The sequence below is a fragment of the Xyrauchen texanus genome, chromosome 32 (assembly GCF_025860055.1).
Source record: "Xyrauchen texanus isolate HMW12.3.18 chromosome 32, RBS_HiC_50CHRs, whole genome shotgun sequence".
Lineage (NCBI taxonomy): Eukaryota > Metazoa > Chordata > Actinopteri > Cypriniformes > Catostomidae > Xyrauchen > Xyrauchen texanus.
Genome location: NC_068307.1, coordinates 3,455,898 through 3,472,398, shown reverse-complemented (window position 1 = coordinate 3,472,398; position 16,501 = coordinate 3,455,898). Strand labels below are relative to the sequence as shown.

Sequence of the window (16,501 nt, the reverse complement as noted above, 5' to 3'; positions counted from 1 at the left end):
GTCACATTCATACGAGCAGACAGAGAAGTACATTTGAAGTAAGTTTGGAGCAGAAGAAATTGAAATACACCTGTTGTAAATTGTCATGTGAACTGTTAGCTTTGTGCTAACCTATACAAAAAATGTAGAGTTCTGGCAAACTTGCCACTCGCTATTTTCACATGCAAATGAGCATTTGATTCGGCACAAGTGTTTGCCAGAAGTTTGCAGCTCTTCACTGGTTGTGGTAGACCTGCAGCAAGCCTTTGGCAACAATGGACAATTTCCCGCAAGTTTGCCGCAAAGCTCGTTTGCATGTGAAAATAATGAGTGGCAAATTCTCAAAAATCATAATTTTTGTAAGGGAAGCTAAAATGCTATTTCTAGCCATTTTACATGCGCCTGTTATCAAAAACCTTTTTTTTTTTTTTTTTTTTATCAAGAAAATCCATGTTAGATATTCTCTCTCTCTCTCTACCTCATTTTTAAGAAGCAATACAACAGAAGATATTTGGTATTTATTTGGAGAATATATTTTCTCCAAATAAATTTTTATTAGTCAAAACAAGTGAAAAATACGTAGCAGTGCTGAAGAAGTAATCCAAAGTATTAAGATTACATTACTGGCCTTGAGTAATCTATTGCGGGCACGTTCCCCTCAATGTATATTGTGGTTACAGCCCTGTACAGAATACACAAATAAAGTAACTGTATTCAGCCCCCTATTACATTTTTAGAAGAATCTCACATATCTTTAGGTCCATACAATGCAAGTAAATGGGTGCCAATTTTTTTTAAGCTCCAAAAATCACACAAGTCAGCATGACTCCAGTGGTTAAATCAATGTCTTCAGAAGTGATATGATAGGTGTGGGTAAGAAACAGAATTTTTGTAAGTTTTTACTATTAATTCACCTCCCTGCTCAGTCAATCTCCACTTTAACTTTCACATTCTTCTTCTTGTGTTTTTGGCGATTCACATTCTTCATGCATACGCCCCCTACTGGGCAGGAAGAATCATTTCTACCACATATTGATTATATATTGATCAGTTTCTCACCCACACGCATCATATAATTTCTGAAGACATGGATTAAACCACTGGAGTCTAATTGATTACTTTCATGCTGCCTTTATGTGCTTTTTGGAGCTTCAAACTTCTGGCACCCATTCACTTGCATTGTATGGACCTTCAGAGCTGAAATTCTGCAGAAGAAATAAAGTCACACACATCTGGAAAGGCATGAGTGTGAGTAAATGAGAGTTTTCATTTTTGGGTGAACTGTCCCTTTAAAAGCTGTAACAATAAAAATATTCAGAAACCCTCCATTAGTGGACATGACATTAAGCTAAACATAATACTCAGAAATGTTTTATGATGTTCATTTCATGTCGCAAGATATACCTGTTGCTTATAACATCCTCAAACAAATCATCCAAACCCTTCAAGGACATTTTACACAATCAGTTTGCAATTATGTTTATAATATGATGGTGAAACTCTTCAACAAAAGCAAAACAAAACAATAACTGATAAATGATTTAATGATGAACCTCTAATACGAACAATTAAATATTGATATAAGTGGTAAAATCTGCTTAGATTACACATAGTATACTTTACGCTCTTACAACTGCGAAAAGAGAAGAATTCTTATATATTTATTTTAATTTTAATTATAATAAATTACAAACTAGCAGTAGATACTGTAATAGAGAACGTTGTTTTAGCTGCCAAATAAAAATGTCTTGTAAAAAATACAATGATAATAATAGACCCTTTCGATTATTTGACTAAAACTCAATAATATTGACGGAGAACGTGAGATTATGTTTGGTTAAATCACGTTACCCTCTGCACAGCCTTCAAATTCAAAACTCACCTCAGTAATTTCAAGACACTTCGATACATTCAAGCAATTAAGCTGCACTAATAAATAACTACAAATAAAATATACTGTAATGCAATAGAATAATTCCTTGCTATGGCAGTATGAAGCTGTTTATCAACTACACAAACAGTAAACAACAATTACTTCAACTCTGAACCACGTGAATCTGTGACCAAGAAAGAAAGAAAAGGAGCCGTTTGTGTTGATTCGCACACTTGTTAGTGTTAAAAGTAAAGTTTCTTCCGTAGTGTATGAGAGAGCTGAGGCTGATACGTCTTCTCAGGATTCTGCTGATTGTGACTAAACACTCTTCTGTTCACTTCTATCATAATATCCAATACATGCATCTTCCTGCAATAGAAAAACAGAATCAGCAGCAATAGAGTAGAATGCGGAGACATGCAAACACATGAAACCATTTAGACGTTGATAATAATAATCACTAAATGTGCAGAATATGAATAAGATATCTATAATGACATTTTCTCTAGTTAAAATGCCAATTCTTGATATCAGGAATGCAATTACTACTAGCGAAAATCTCATTTATGATATCAGCAATTAAATTTACTCTAGTAAAAATGTGTTAATTTTTGATATCAAGAATTATTAATTATTTAAAGCAATAGAAAACAGTTTTTGTTATCTGTAACTGCATTTTCACTAGTAGAATTCCATGGTACGTTTTTCACTCCTGTTCAAAATGCGATTACAGATATTAATAATCAATAAAAACATTTTTTTTTATCAATATTTAAATTTTTACTAGTCCATTTCTGATCTCAACTATTTAATAACAACTAGTAAAAATGCACATTTTCGATTCTTTTGTGTAAATTTAATAATTTAGATTTGTACTAGTTGCAACGTTATTTCAGATATCTGGAAATAAATTGGGAGAGAAAATAAAGATATTTAAAAATGCTTTCTTAATCGTTACAATCGCATTACAGATATCTGAAATTAACAGTTTAAACCATCGTCACTAGTGAAAACCAAATTCCAGATTTTACTAGTTGTTATTAAATCGTTGAGATCAGAAATGGACATTTGCGCTAGTAAAAATGTAAATATTGATATCAAAAACAATCTTTTTACTAGTAAAAATTCTTTTTTTTTTTTATATTAATAATTACATTGTTACTAGATCAAATGTCCATTCCTGATATCAACACTGAATTACAACTAGTAAAAATCTGAAATTTTATTGTAACTATTAAGAAAGTGTCTTTAACCTGTTGATACGCACAAACCATTTTTAGCACAAACCATGAAAATGACATACATGAATTTAAACGGTTGTATTTACGGGACCCTTTGGAGTTTGGACACAGTTGTGGTATCTTTTGAAAGAAGACACTTTGGACTTTATTTCACAAGTTTCAGAATTAATATATGTTCTTATTTATTAAAGTTAGAGAAGCTGAAGTTTATAGTAATGGAAATATTTTGTGCTGAATGTGTTTTTATAATCTAAAAAACAATAATAAAAGTGGCAAGACAACCCAGAAACACAATGTCCTCAAAGTCACGAGTCTACAGAAGTTACGTTTCATATTTGAAGATGATCGAATAATAAATGAGTTCCTGCAGCTTTAATCTCTGTAAAATCTCTGGAAGTGTTCAGAGTAAAATTAAGCTCCGCTTCTCAAGACGACACTAAATCTGACGGCACTGCTCGACTATTATGAATAAAACTACGCCACATTTTTATAAATAGACTTTGGAGACGGGCTGGTTTTGTTTATGAGACTCTAATATATCAGATCATAAACAGTTTTACAACATGAATACTGCTCAGATTGCAGTTTGTTGAAGAACGATGACGAAGGCGAGATCTCATGTAAACAATGGAGAATATATCAATATTTCTCACATTTATCACTTTTATGGACAAAAAGTGCTTTTGGATGTTTTTAATGAACGCTTGTCATGGACGATTGACCCAAGTGTGTTGAACTGGATTCATCTGGCGATCGTGTTTTCATAATAAAAGTCCCGTTTTGACATCGCATATTTTCATTTGTACTCCTGCACAAATAACTCAACTGCTGTTTCTGGAGGATTGCTATCGTGAAACAGAGATCCAATGTTGAACCATTTGACCTTTGAAAAGATGTATCATTTGTTAACATTAATTACATTTATAGACGGTAAATTACATATTAAATGTAAGCAGAGTGACGTCACCACCGCGTGCGGGTGATTGCGTATCAACAGGTTAAATATCTTTATTTTCTCTCCCAATTTATTTCCAGATATCTGAAATAACGTTGGAACTAGTAAAAATCCGAATTATTCAATATACACAAAAGTTACGCAAATGATATTACTGATATAAAACATTAGGATTTCATTTTGTTGATATCACAAATGAGCATTTTAACTAGTGAAGTGAATTGTAGAAATCTATCATTCATATCCCGCACATCATTTACTGTCAATTCAGCTTGCAATAGCATGTGTCATGCAGGGTGTTTTTTTATGTTTTGCAAGTACAAGAGTAAAATAAATCCTGTATATGCATATTTATGTGTGAACTGAAGCATGCATCTCCTTTGTAGTAAATTCAAATCCAACACAATAAAACAAAGGAAAATAAGAATGCTGACTGGTTAATTGGTAACTTTGTTGCCATACCTCTCAAATCCCCTTAACAAGGCAGATTTTAATGCATGCAGGTAAACAGACTGGTGACCAGAGCCTTCCAGTAGCTCTGCCTCTGTTGTGCAGACACTCCAAAGTACATCCGCAGACACCGGGACCGTTCGCTCGTCCTCACCCTGACTCCCAGCATAGTGGTGTGATGGACAATCTGTCTCAAGGTATTCATCATACATTGAGGGTCTTCGCTGTGCTCCTTCCGTCCTGTAGATCTGGGTGAAGAACAGTTTGGGTTTACCACACAGGGAGGGACACTGGACTGGGCTGAAAAGTTGTTTGAGATCTTCCAGCATCATGCCAGGGCCGTGGGAGTCTGTAGCCAGCAGGTGAGTGTCCGATCCCCTGCCAATGAGGCAGCAGACAAAGCGGTTGACCCTCTGGAGGTTCCTGTGGCGGGCCAGGTCTTCCAGGACTTTCTGGGTTTCTTTCAGACCCAGGAGAGAGTGGAAGATGACCATGAAACCCAAACGTTCGAATGTCTGGCTCAGCATCTCTGAAAGGATACAATTTAGATGCTAAGAAGATTGAGTGCACGTACAATGACCGACAAATTCTGTCCCTTTCTCACGTTAACTGGTTTGTTCCATCAAATGACATGTTAAAAATGTGTCATCGAAGAGGAAAAAACAGACCCTGATAAGGTAATTTTGGAGATCTAATGAGAATGGAAATCTTGGGGTATTTTTTATAAACATCTGTTCTCAAGTATGCTTCCTCTTTTGGGAATTTACTTGCTTTTTGAAAAAATTCTGATGACATCAGTTTGTGGTTGTGATTAACTGTGGAAAACGCTGCGCTTAATTGTGATTGACTGGGAAAACTATGCGGTTGATTGCGATTGACTGGGAAAACGATGCAATTAATTGCGATTGACTGGGAAAACGATGCAATTAATTGCGATTGACTGCATCGACTGGGAAAACGCTGTGCTTAATTGCGATTGACTGGGAAAACGATGCAATTAATTGCGATTGACTGGGAAAACGATGCAATTAATTGCGATTGACTGTGGAAAAACGATGCAATTAATTGCGATTGACTGGGAAAACGATGCAATTAATTGCGATTGACTGGGAAAACGATGCAATTAATTGCGATTGACTGTGGAAAAACGATGCAATTAATTGCGATTGACTGTGGAAAAACGATGCAATTAATTGCGATTGACTGTGGAAAAACGATGCAATTAATTGCGATTGACTGTGGAAAAACGATGCAATTAATTGCGATTGACTGGGAAAACGATGCAATTAATTGCGATTGACTGGGAAAACGATGCAATTAATTGCGATTGACTGTGGAAAAACGATGCAATTAATTGCGATTGACTGGGAAAACGATGCAATTAATTGCGATTGACTGTGGAAAAACGATGCAATTAATTGCGATTGACTGGGAAAACGATGCAATTAATTGCGATTGACTGGGAAAACGATGCAATTAATTGCGATTGACTGTGGAAAACGATGCAATTAATTGCGATTGACCTAATCATGATTAACAATTTTAATCGATTGTCAGTACTATTTTTATTTAATAGTTGTAGGCTTGTCCCAGATCCAGACTTTTAATATTAAACTATGAAAATCATAAATTATAAAAATTATTACATGTTTAATCTATGATATTCCCACCATAAATACTGAAATTGTTTATAAAAGTTTTGCCCCTAATAAAGTTTTCAAATTTAGTGTACTTGTTAACCAAGTGGACAAAAGTAACAGCATGTTTGAGAGTAAATAAGTGATGGTTGAAGAAAACAATGAAAAATCAAGGTAAATATCACTTGTGAGCAGAATATTTTTATTGGGCGTCATTTCCAATTAATCAGTAATTTTTCTGATGCATGAAGTTTGAAAATATTATTTAATTGTGCGTAAATATATTTTGTGTTGGAAATGACTGCAGTGGGAATTTTCATGACTTTCAGAAAAAATTACATAAATCTCCAAAATACAAACATTTTGAATGACAGTTTACTTTCGAGAAATTCACAGTGCTAAAAGTGCCCAGTTGAAGAAACTAGAGATAGACTGATATATCGGTTTTGTCAAATAATCAGTGCCGATAGTTGCTTTTTATGCGAGTGATATAAATACACGTGGAATAATGTACATTGAGAATAACAGGTATAGTATAAAATATGATGCGTATATTAAATAGAACAACAAAGAAAACACTGATCACATTTTTTTATTTATTTAAATTATTGCCATAATTTGTTATATTGTCATTGCATTAAAAATATTGGTGATGTAGTGACTCTACAGTGACATCAATCCGGGTGGCGGAGGACAAGTCTCAGTTGCCTCCGCGTCTGAAACAGTCAATCCACGCATCTTATCACGTGGCTTGTTGAGCACGTTACCACGGAGACGTAGCGTGGAGGCCCACGCTATTCTCCACGGCATCCACGCACTACTCACCACGCGCCCCACCGAGAGTGAGAACCACATTATAGCGACCATGAGGAGGTTACCCCATGTGACTCTACCCTCCCTAGCAACCGGGCCAATTTGGTTGCTTAGGAGACCTGACTGGAGTCACTCAGCACATCCTGGATTCAATCTCATGACTCTAGGGGTGGTAGTCAGCGTCAATACTCGATGAAGCCTCCCAGGCCCCAATATCCATATTAAATAACGTCCAGATCGGGTTTATGTTTGCAGTGCAAAGAGTTCATGAACTGCAACTAATTATGTGACACCATGAATAGTGCCATTGGAATCCATTGTTACCGTTCAAAAGCGCATTCGGAACGAACAATCGTACAGAGAAAAAAAAACAGGGCCATTATTCAACAAAACCTCATTTTTTCTGGTTATAATTGGGATTTCAGTTGAACAATAAACTGTTTCTGGGATTTTATTAATTTCTGGGGGTTTCTTGTGGCCTCTGTGTTTATACCTGTCATAGTTAGGATTAAATTAGAAATTCTTTAGATATCAACAATTAAATACATATATAAATATACATAGAGAGAGATATTTTAAAAACTATCGGCCAATTAATCGATTAGCGGCCTTTCCCACCACCTTAGGTATCGTCAATCTCTAGAGGAAACTACATGATGAAGCGTCTTTTTAAACTAACCACATCTATTAACTCCTGTCTTGTGTTATAGCCTCTTTCTCTTCCTCTAATAAACTTTCCCTTTATCACTCTATCACACACACACTTACCTCCATCAAAGCCAACACAGTCAATAATCACACACAAGCCCCTCTGATCAGGATTCAATTGATACTCATCCACTAAAGCCTATCAGACATACAGACAATGGGAGAAATTTCTTAATACCTACCCATTCAAAAACTAAATATACCACGATGACTAGATCTTCTTTATTAGTAAAGTAAGGGGAGGATCACCTGTGTGTACGATGTCCCTGTTTCAGGCACGGAAACCTTCAAATTTTTAAACTCTAGAAAAAGACCACAGACAAGTTTTGTTGTTATACAAAGGGTCGAAATTAAAGTGAAAAGTTATAAAGAGGTTACAAAAGAACTCACCTTGAGAACAGCATTGAGGTTGTCTGACTGGGTTAATAGGACGCTGAGGGGGCCCAGGGGTGTACTAAAATGCAGTGAAACAATTTTAGCAACTCTGAATAAACCCTTATTTCACATAAATGTGATGAAAGAAATTTTGTCTTACTTTTGAGAAATTCTGCTTAGGAACTTTAGGGACTACACATGGTACATTCCGACCTAAAACAGATTCATATTCTCACATTACTAGTTCTGTTGCTCTTGAGAATTACAAGTATGCTGACAAAAAAAATTAAAAGTGACTGGAGAAACAGTCTCAAAATATTTTGGGTGGTGTGGCGTCGTGGTTAAAGCTCAGGGTTGGTAACCGGATGGTTGGTGGTAAAATCTCTGCAAGGAGCCATGAGCCATCACCACTACGCCCTTGACCAAGACACCTAGCCCCAGGTTTCTCCAGGGGAATTGTCCCTGTAATAAGTGCACTGTAAGTCGCTTTGAATAAAAAGAATTTGCTAAATGACTATTTGCTTAAAAACCTAAAGTTTTTTATAGTGGGTAAAATAAAAGCATGCATTATTGCATGTCCATCGATCTGCAAAAACCTCTAGTTACTTCATGAGTTACTACTTAAGCCGCTTTTTCACCATCGGGCCAAATGGTTCTCATTGTGGAACCGTGCCATTCGAGCTAGCTAGCACAATCTTATTAAACATTCGTCCAGATGTTGAAAAAGCAGCTTTAGTTTGACTGTCGCATGGTGTTTCTTAAATGCATCTCTCAATGTTTAGAGCAGGAGCGGCATTCTGTTTCAGCATTTAGAGTTTACCACCTGACAAGAAGTCTAATTGATGTGAACTTACCTCTATGGTAGGCCTGAATCCTTTTGACAAGGTCAATTCTGTGAATGTTCCTCAAACACTGTTCAACCAGGTCTAGCTTATCACAGGATACTTCATCTAACTTCTCCAATTCTACCACCACATCTAGGAAACTCTGTTAGAAATAAAAAGAAATAAAAGTGTGACCATGTAAACAGTCGATTTTTGTCCAGACTTTTGCTGTAATACCTTTCTAATAACAACAACAATAAACAACAATAAACAACAACAACGACTGATGCTTGTACGTTTACATACCCCTGGTAGATTCTGTAAGATGTTTGGTATTTAAAAAAATAAATAAAATAGAAATCATTAAAACTGCCCTTTGTTTTATTTTAATGTTTTTATTCAATACTGCCATTGAGAATCTGCATAACAGATATTCAAGTATTATAGTATGTAAGATGTTTAAGTATAGGCTAGCTGTCAAAATGAACACGTTAAAGCAAACGATTAATTTCAGAAGTTTAACGCGTACATTTTTCCATGTCAGTGATCAAATGATGGAGAAAGGAGCTCTTAATGCCAAAAACATGCCTACATGAAACTTGTGACGGATATAACGTATTTTTTAGCTTATGTAAGGCATATTTAATTCCCACAGAAGCATATCGTCTTAAATATCACCAAAACGCTGAATGAGACATTTTTGTCTCCAAGCGCTTTTCATGTGGAGTTCAGAGCGGCGGATGATGACGCCCTGATGCAAATCATGAACGCAGCTTCACGATTGCTGTAACAAAGCAGCATGAGTGGTGGTGGCGTAGTGGGCCAAGCGCATAACTTGTAATCAGAAGGTCACTGGTTCGATCCCCACAGTCACCACCATTGTGTCCTTGAGCAAGGCACTTAACTCCAGGTTGCTCCGGGGGGATTGTCCCTGTAATAAGTGCACTGTAAGTCACTTTGGATAAAAGCGTCTGCCAAATGCATAAATGTAAATAGGATATTCCACAGGCAGATTAATATTGTGGAGGATGAGAGTTTGCAACTCTGAATAAACTGAATAAAGAAAGAGAGTTGCAGAAAATGACAAATGATCAAAATTTGTAAAAAAGATGCCCTGTTTTCAGACCTCTAATAATGCAAAATAAACAAGTTAATATTCATTTTTAAACAACACAATACTAATGTTTTAACTTAGGAAGAGTTCAGAAATCAATAATTGGTGGAATAACCCTGATATTCAATCCCAGCATTCATGCATCTTGGCCAGTCTTTCACATTGCTGTTGGGTGACTTTATGCCACTCCTGGAGCAAAAATGCCACCAAATTTCACAGTGTGCATGAGACAATGTGGCTTGTAGTCCTCTCCAGATCTCAATCTAACCATTAGATGGCCAGTTGGAGGATCGGTGATGATCTGGAGGTGCTTCAGCTAGGCTGAATTCCTTTGTGAAGGACGCATGAATCAAGCCATGTACATGGTTATCCTGGAAGAAAATTTGCTTCCTTCTGCTCTGACAATGTGGATTGGCAACTCTGAGGATTGGGTTTTCCGGCAGAACAATGCCCCATGCCACACAGACGGGTCAATCAAGGTGTGGATGGAGGAGCACCAGATCAATACCCTGTCATGGCCAGCCCAATCTCTAGACCTGTACCCCATTTAAAACCTCTGGAATGTGATCAAGCGGAAGATGGATGGCCACAAGCCATCAAACAAAGCAGAGTTGCTTGAATTTTTGCACTAGGAGTGGCATAAAGTCACCCAACAGCAATGTGAAAGACGCTTGAAAGCTGTGACTGAAAATCAAGGTTATTCCACCAAATATTGATTTCTGAACGCTTCCAAAGTTAAAACGTTAGTCTTGTGTTGTTTAAAATGAATATGAAAACATCGGCAACTGATCAAAATAACAAAAAAGACATTTTCTGCACATAAATGCTCTAAATGTGATCTCATGCATTTCTGTAGACCAAAGGGATAAAGTTGTCATGGTCAAACATTTGGTATCTCCGAAAAGCCTAAAGAATTCTCTTAAGATATCCCAATATTTACTACCGTGGCATTTATGGGCAAAGAATATCTTATATATTAAAAGTACTTTACAAAAATAATTTCCTGGGTCTCAGGAGCATTAATGACTTTTAAATCTCTAATGTTAAGCATATTAACACTGGAGCCCCTCAGGGGTGTGTTTTGTCACCTCTTTTATATTCAATATACACAGATGATTGCACATCACACACTGAATCTGTTAAAATGTTTAAATTTGCAGATGATACCACAATAGTGGGGCTCATTTCTGGCGATGACGATGTTGCCTATAGGAAAGCGGTCCTCGCATTGATTGAATGGTGTTCCAACCACAATTTAGAGCTAAATTTCTCCAAAACTAAGGAGCTAGTGGTTGACTTCCGTAGAAGGGGGAAGTTGTCCCAGCCCCTGTACATTAATGGGGAGGTGGTGGAGCGGGTGGACAGTTTTAGGTTTTTATGTACTACGATATCATCATCTTTAAAATGGGATGATAACATAACTACCATTACTAAAAAAGCCCATCAGAGGCTTTTTTCCTTCGACAGCTGAGGAAATTTGGAGTTGCTTGCAAGGGTACCTTGCAGTTCTACCAGGCTGCCATCGAGAGTGTCCTTACTTTTTCTATTATTGTCTGGTATGGCAACTCTACTGTCCAGCAGAGGTCTCAGCTAGACAGGATAGTGAATACAGCCTCAAAAATCATTGGCTGCAAACTCTCCCCAATCTGTGAGATCTACGAGGCCCGTATTCGTCGCAAAGGCCTTAGAATCCTACAAGATGACACTCACCCTGCCAACTCCCTTTTCTCCATACTTCCATCAGGAAGAAGGTTAAGAGCTATTAAGACAAAAACCTCCCGCTTCCTCAATAGTACATATTGCAGAGCTATAAAATCTCTTACAGCCCTCAACCCATGAACCAGTCACTTATGGAAAAAAGGCTCTCTTAACGAGTCTGCAGTATTTGCATATTTTTGCATTATTGGCACTCATTTTTTTATAGTGTTTTATTATACTTTTTATATATTTTATGACAACCATCAGTGTTTTTTATCGATTCTATCTATCTATTGTAGAGTTGTGGATTTGCGCTCTGTAGTCATATGTAATTGTTACTCCTATCTGACATCAGCCACTATAGTATCCTGGACTGTCATCCAAGTACGTGGTGAGCGGTGTTTTCCTTTTACTTTTATCTGTCTGTGTTAAGTGTCATCCCGTAGGGGATATCGTTGTGTATATAATTGTTCTATGTCTTTGGTTGCATTTTGTTGTTATGAGCACGCTGAAGCAAATCCCTAACAACTTGTACTGAGTTGTATGGCAATAAAGTATTGAATCTGAATCTGAAAAGCCTGATGTATCAAATATTATAAAAAATAAAATATATATATATATATATATATAGTCTATAGACATAAAACAAATATTTATAGTTTGTCTTTAGGTATAAAAAACAGCAACGTTCACAAAAAAGAAATTCTGATTATTGTCGTATATGTTGTATATGGCTTTAAATAATTAAGAACAAAGGGTGTGTAAACTTTCAAACATGATAATTTATGTTATTTTGTTATGCATGTTAATATCATTCATGTAAAACAGCTTCTTCTGGGCAGCAGTAAATGAAAGCATTTTCTAGATCCCTCTTATTTAAAAAAACCCAAACCCAATAAACATCTTGCAGATTCTGTAAAGTTTGCACATTTATAAGCAGAACTGATGTTTCAACAACAACACAATAAAGGGGGTGAAAGAACTCAAATGTTTAACAAATGTTCTGGAGGTTAAACATGTGATTCCCGCAGTCTTACAGTAGCTCTAGCCAGTCTCTCTTTGGGCAGGGTACTGCTCAGGAGAAAGATAAGGGACTGTAACTCATCGTTCTCCAGGTTCTCACTCACATCTGCCATTAGAACCCTGCGTAAACGAGATCGGTTCAAAATACGGACACTTTCCGGCCGGTGTAAATAATAAGCATTGTTTGTCACACGATAAAGCCATTCAATACTGTGACCATCATTTTAACCATATGTGTTGTTCTCTTTCAAGAAGGAAGAATCATAGACAAAGAAGATTGTTCACCTGTAATCCGAGAGGACGCCTCCTTTCTGTAGAATTCCTTCAACTTGTTGTCGGTTGCTGCCGAGAACTTTCTTTAAAATGTCAAAGCGTTTCATTCTGAACATGAGCTCCATCAGGAGGGCACCACCAGCCTGAGACTGCCCTGCTTGATTTTGTTTCTGACTGGCAAAAGCCAGCAAAGCCCCTCTTAAATCCTCCACACAGCTGTTGGTGAATAAATCTGTACACAGGTACAGTAGGGTCCTACACTCCTCCTTGCTAAGAGATGCTGTCACATTGTTAACCATGATCGAAAATCCATCCGCCATTTCACTTTATGATTCTGTATAGATGCTGTCGGTTGTATTGCTCACAGTTTGAGCAAGCCAAACGGTCATTGTAAGAGTTGGGGGAGGGATGTTTTACGCATTTTTAAACATCTATCATTTACTTGAAAAAAAAACGTGAAAAGAATTATTGAAAAAGAAGATGATCTTTAGGAAATTAAGTTATGAATTGAAAGTATTGAGGGCAAAATCTGACTTTTAACATCACATTTTTGATGTAATCAACAGCCACTTTTGATTTACACCTGCAAAAGATAAAAAACACATACATGAAATAACAACACTTGAGAACATATGAAGACAGCTGAACAGAAAGCTACACTAACCTTCAATGTCCTTGTGGTAGAGGGCCAAACCCGAAGGTGGCGTTGCCTTTTCTCCTGGAAACACTGAAAAAAAAGAGTGATCATAATTTATAATGAAACTACGCCTTTAACAGAAAGTACCTGGACACCCTCAAATACACAGTGCATTTTAAAAAGCCTCATATATATATATATATATTTTTTTTTTTTTTTATTGTATTATTTTTTTTAAACATTATACATACATATATGTATAATTTAGTTATTAATTTTTTTTATAATATATATATTTATTTTTAATAACAAAATTATACATATACATATATATATATATATATATATATATATATATATATATTTTTTTTATTGTATTATTTTTTTTTTTAAACATTATACATACATATATGTATAATTTAGTTATTATTTTTTTTTTATAATATATATATATATATATAACAAATTCTGCGGTTTTTGTAAACAGGTTCTATTCGACTTATGTTTTATGCCAGAGTGTAATTACAAAAGTGAAAGTCTCATTCCCATTTTGACACAGGGGATTCCCGTGAGATAAATTATGACTCCACCTATGAATGCGTGGCTTATACATATTATGAATGTGAACGGACCCTTCCATCTTAAACGAATTTTAGGTTAAATAAAAGTGACCAGGTCGAAATTATATTTTTGTGTTAATCAACACGCAAACGTTGTCGATTGATCTTAACTTGTAGCCTACTGAACTAGGACTATCCCTTTAAGAACGGCCTAATTAATATTCATGATCTAAGCCCATAAATTACCGTGTCGTTCACAACACATGAACGATGACGATAAAGCGACACTTCCCACAGTAAAAAGTAGCATATATAGAGTATGAAAGGAGCAAACATATACGTATATTTTTATAGAGAGATACAAATAAAAGACAGAAAGTAAAGAGGGAAAACAAAAGACAGCAAATGACCTCTAAACGTAGGCCAACGGATTAGGGGCCGTTCACACCGAACGCGTCTGTGCAAACACGCGCTAGACGGACGTCTCTGATCGTTGCGTATGTTTCAATTCTTTGCGCAATAACGCGTTCTGTCTGAACGGAAGATAGTTACCGTCAATGCTGCGCGGCTCCATTTCCGATGATCAACGCCCTTTAAAAACCAAAGCGAAAGTACCTTCAACGTCAACACTTCTGTTGCCCCGCCCTCTGAGGGGAATTTTATTAACACAAAGGCCAAAACCTATTCCTTATTTAAGTATTTACTTCTTTTATCTCATTAAACTTCATTAGTGCAGATGTTCTAACAGACTGGTTGAGTCATCAGCCCTTTAAAAGGCGGTCTTATGGTAAATATATAACACATAGGTGCTCCGTTAAAAACGTTTGTGTACACGTGAGTGCAACAAAATTAAGATGACAAATGAGAAAAAAATATCTTTAATAAACAATGTTATAAATACTGTCATATACAGTATATATGTCCTATAAAACAAGAGTTGTGCTTTGAAACCAGTGGCGGACCGGGTCCCACCAAGAGTCCATCCATCCATCGTCAACCGCTTATCCTGTGTACAGGGTCGCGGGGGGCTGGAGCCTATCCCAGCTAACATTGGGCGAAAGGCGGGGGACACCCTGGACAGGTCGCCAGTCCATCCCCACCAAGAGTATTACAGATTATTCTTTGACTTTTTCATAATTCAAAAACCAACTAAAATAATGTAAAAATGTCCTTGATTTAATTGTAGTTTTTTGGAAATTTTACATTTCTTGCCATTTTTTATTTATTCCCTTTTCTCCAATTTGGAATGCCCAATTCCCACTACTTACTAGGTCCTCATAGTGGCGCGGTTACTCGCCTCAATCCGGGTGGCGGAGGACAAGTCTCAGTTGCCTCCGCTTCTGAGACCGCCAATCCGTGCATCTGATCACGTGACTCGTTGTGCACAACACCGCGGAGACTCACAGCATGTGGAGGCTCATGCTACTCTCCACGATCCACACACAACTCACCACACACCCCATTGAGAGCGAGCACCACTAATCACCACCACGAGGAGGTTACCCCATGTGACTCTACCCTCCCTAGCAACCGGGCCAATTTGGTTGCTTAGGAGACCTGGACTCAAACTCACGACTCCATTGGTGATATTCAGCGTCAGTACTCGATGAGCTACCCAGGCCCCCACTTTCTTGGTATTTTTAGTTATGATACAAATGCCACATAACCTGATATTATACCATTTTAGAAAGCTTAGGGAGTCTTTAAGAATTAAGAAATACTCTAGACCTTTGAAAACCCTCTTTTGACCAAATCCCAGATCTTTTTTTTTTTTGTATTGGTAAAGTGGGACAGAGGAAAAATGTTCAAATCTTCAAATAATTTGTAATTAACTTTTAAATTGAAATGTTTTCTTATACACTTTCGCACCATAAATCATAACATTTACAAACAATAGTCAACTTTAACTTTTTTTATAGCCTCAAATTTCTGTCATTTTCGTTATAATTACGGTTTCCGCCGGTGATCATGAAATGAGCTCTGAAACACATGCAGATGTAAAATCATCAATTTAAAACATCAAAACGTTAACTGTTTACTTCCCCTTTTTTACCATTTAAGGAAATTAATATAGATACTTCAACGGTCCCACTTTACCCATATTCACCTTATATTATACAAATAAAAAAAGTTGCAGTCCACCTTAATTAAACATGAAAGTGCCGCTAGATCGAGGTATCACAAGACTGCCCTGAGAAATGTAATTATGTAGTCAATAGACGCTATATATTATACCAGTAAACGCTTTAACTTTGGCAGCCATAAAACAGTCAAAATAAAGATTGGAATGAAAAATTTTATATAAAATAGAAATAAAATGTAATTAAAAATACCAAACTAT

General features: G+C 36.5%; 1 protein-coding gene across 1 annotated transcript; it reads right to left on the bottom strand.

Moving 5' to 3' along the window:
* Positions 1 to 485: 485 nt before the first annotated feature.
* cflara (CASP8 and FADD-like apoptosis regulator a) lies at positions 486 to 14,888 on the bottom strand. Its single transcript, XM_052101650.1, has 11 exons — positions 14,713 to 14,888; positions 13,628 to 13,690; positions 12,976 to 13,546; positions 12,705 to 12,810; positions 8,886 to 9,018; positions 8,192 to 8,244; positions 8,047 to 8,110; positions 7,906 to 7,958; positions 7,717 to 7,795; positions 4,511 to 5,027; positions 486 to 2,221 (listed from the first exon to the last, which is right to left on the bottom strand). The coding sequence occupies exons 3-11, from the start codon at positions 13,281 to 13,283 to the stop codon at positions 2,095 to 2,097; spliced, it is 1,440 nt and encodes a 479-aa protein (XP_051957610.1). The 5' UTR covers positions 13,284 to 13,546; positions 13,628 to 13,690; positions 14,713 to 14,888; the 3' UTR covers positions 486 to 2,094.
* Between the last annotated feature and the right edge of the window lie 1,613 nt (positions 14,889 to 16,501).

Bases quoted from the DNA above. Each gene is read 5' to 3' on its own strand.
- cflara (XM_052101650.1), bottom strand. From the start codon at position 13,283: ATGGCGGATGGATTTTCGATCATGGTTAACAATGTGACAGCATCTCTT. The intron at 8,111-8,191 runs GTAAGACAAAAT...ACTGCATTTTAG, and splicing joins CTAAGCAGAATTTCTCAAAA to TACACCCCTGGGCCCCCTCA. The intron at 5,028-7,716 runs GTAAGTGTGTGT...GTATCCTTTCAG, and splicing joins CTGTGTTGGCTTTGATGGAG to AGATGCTGAGCCAGACATTC.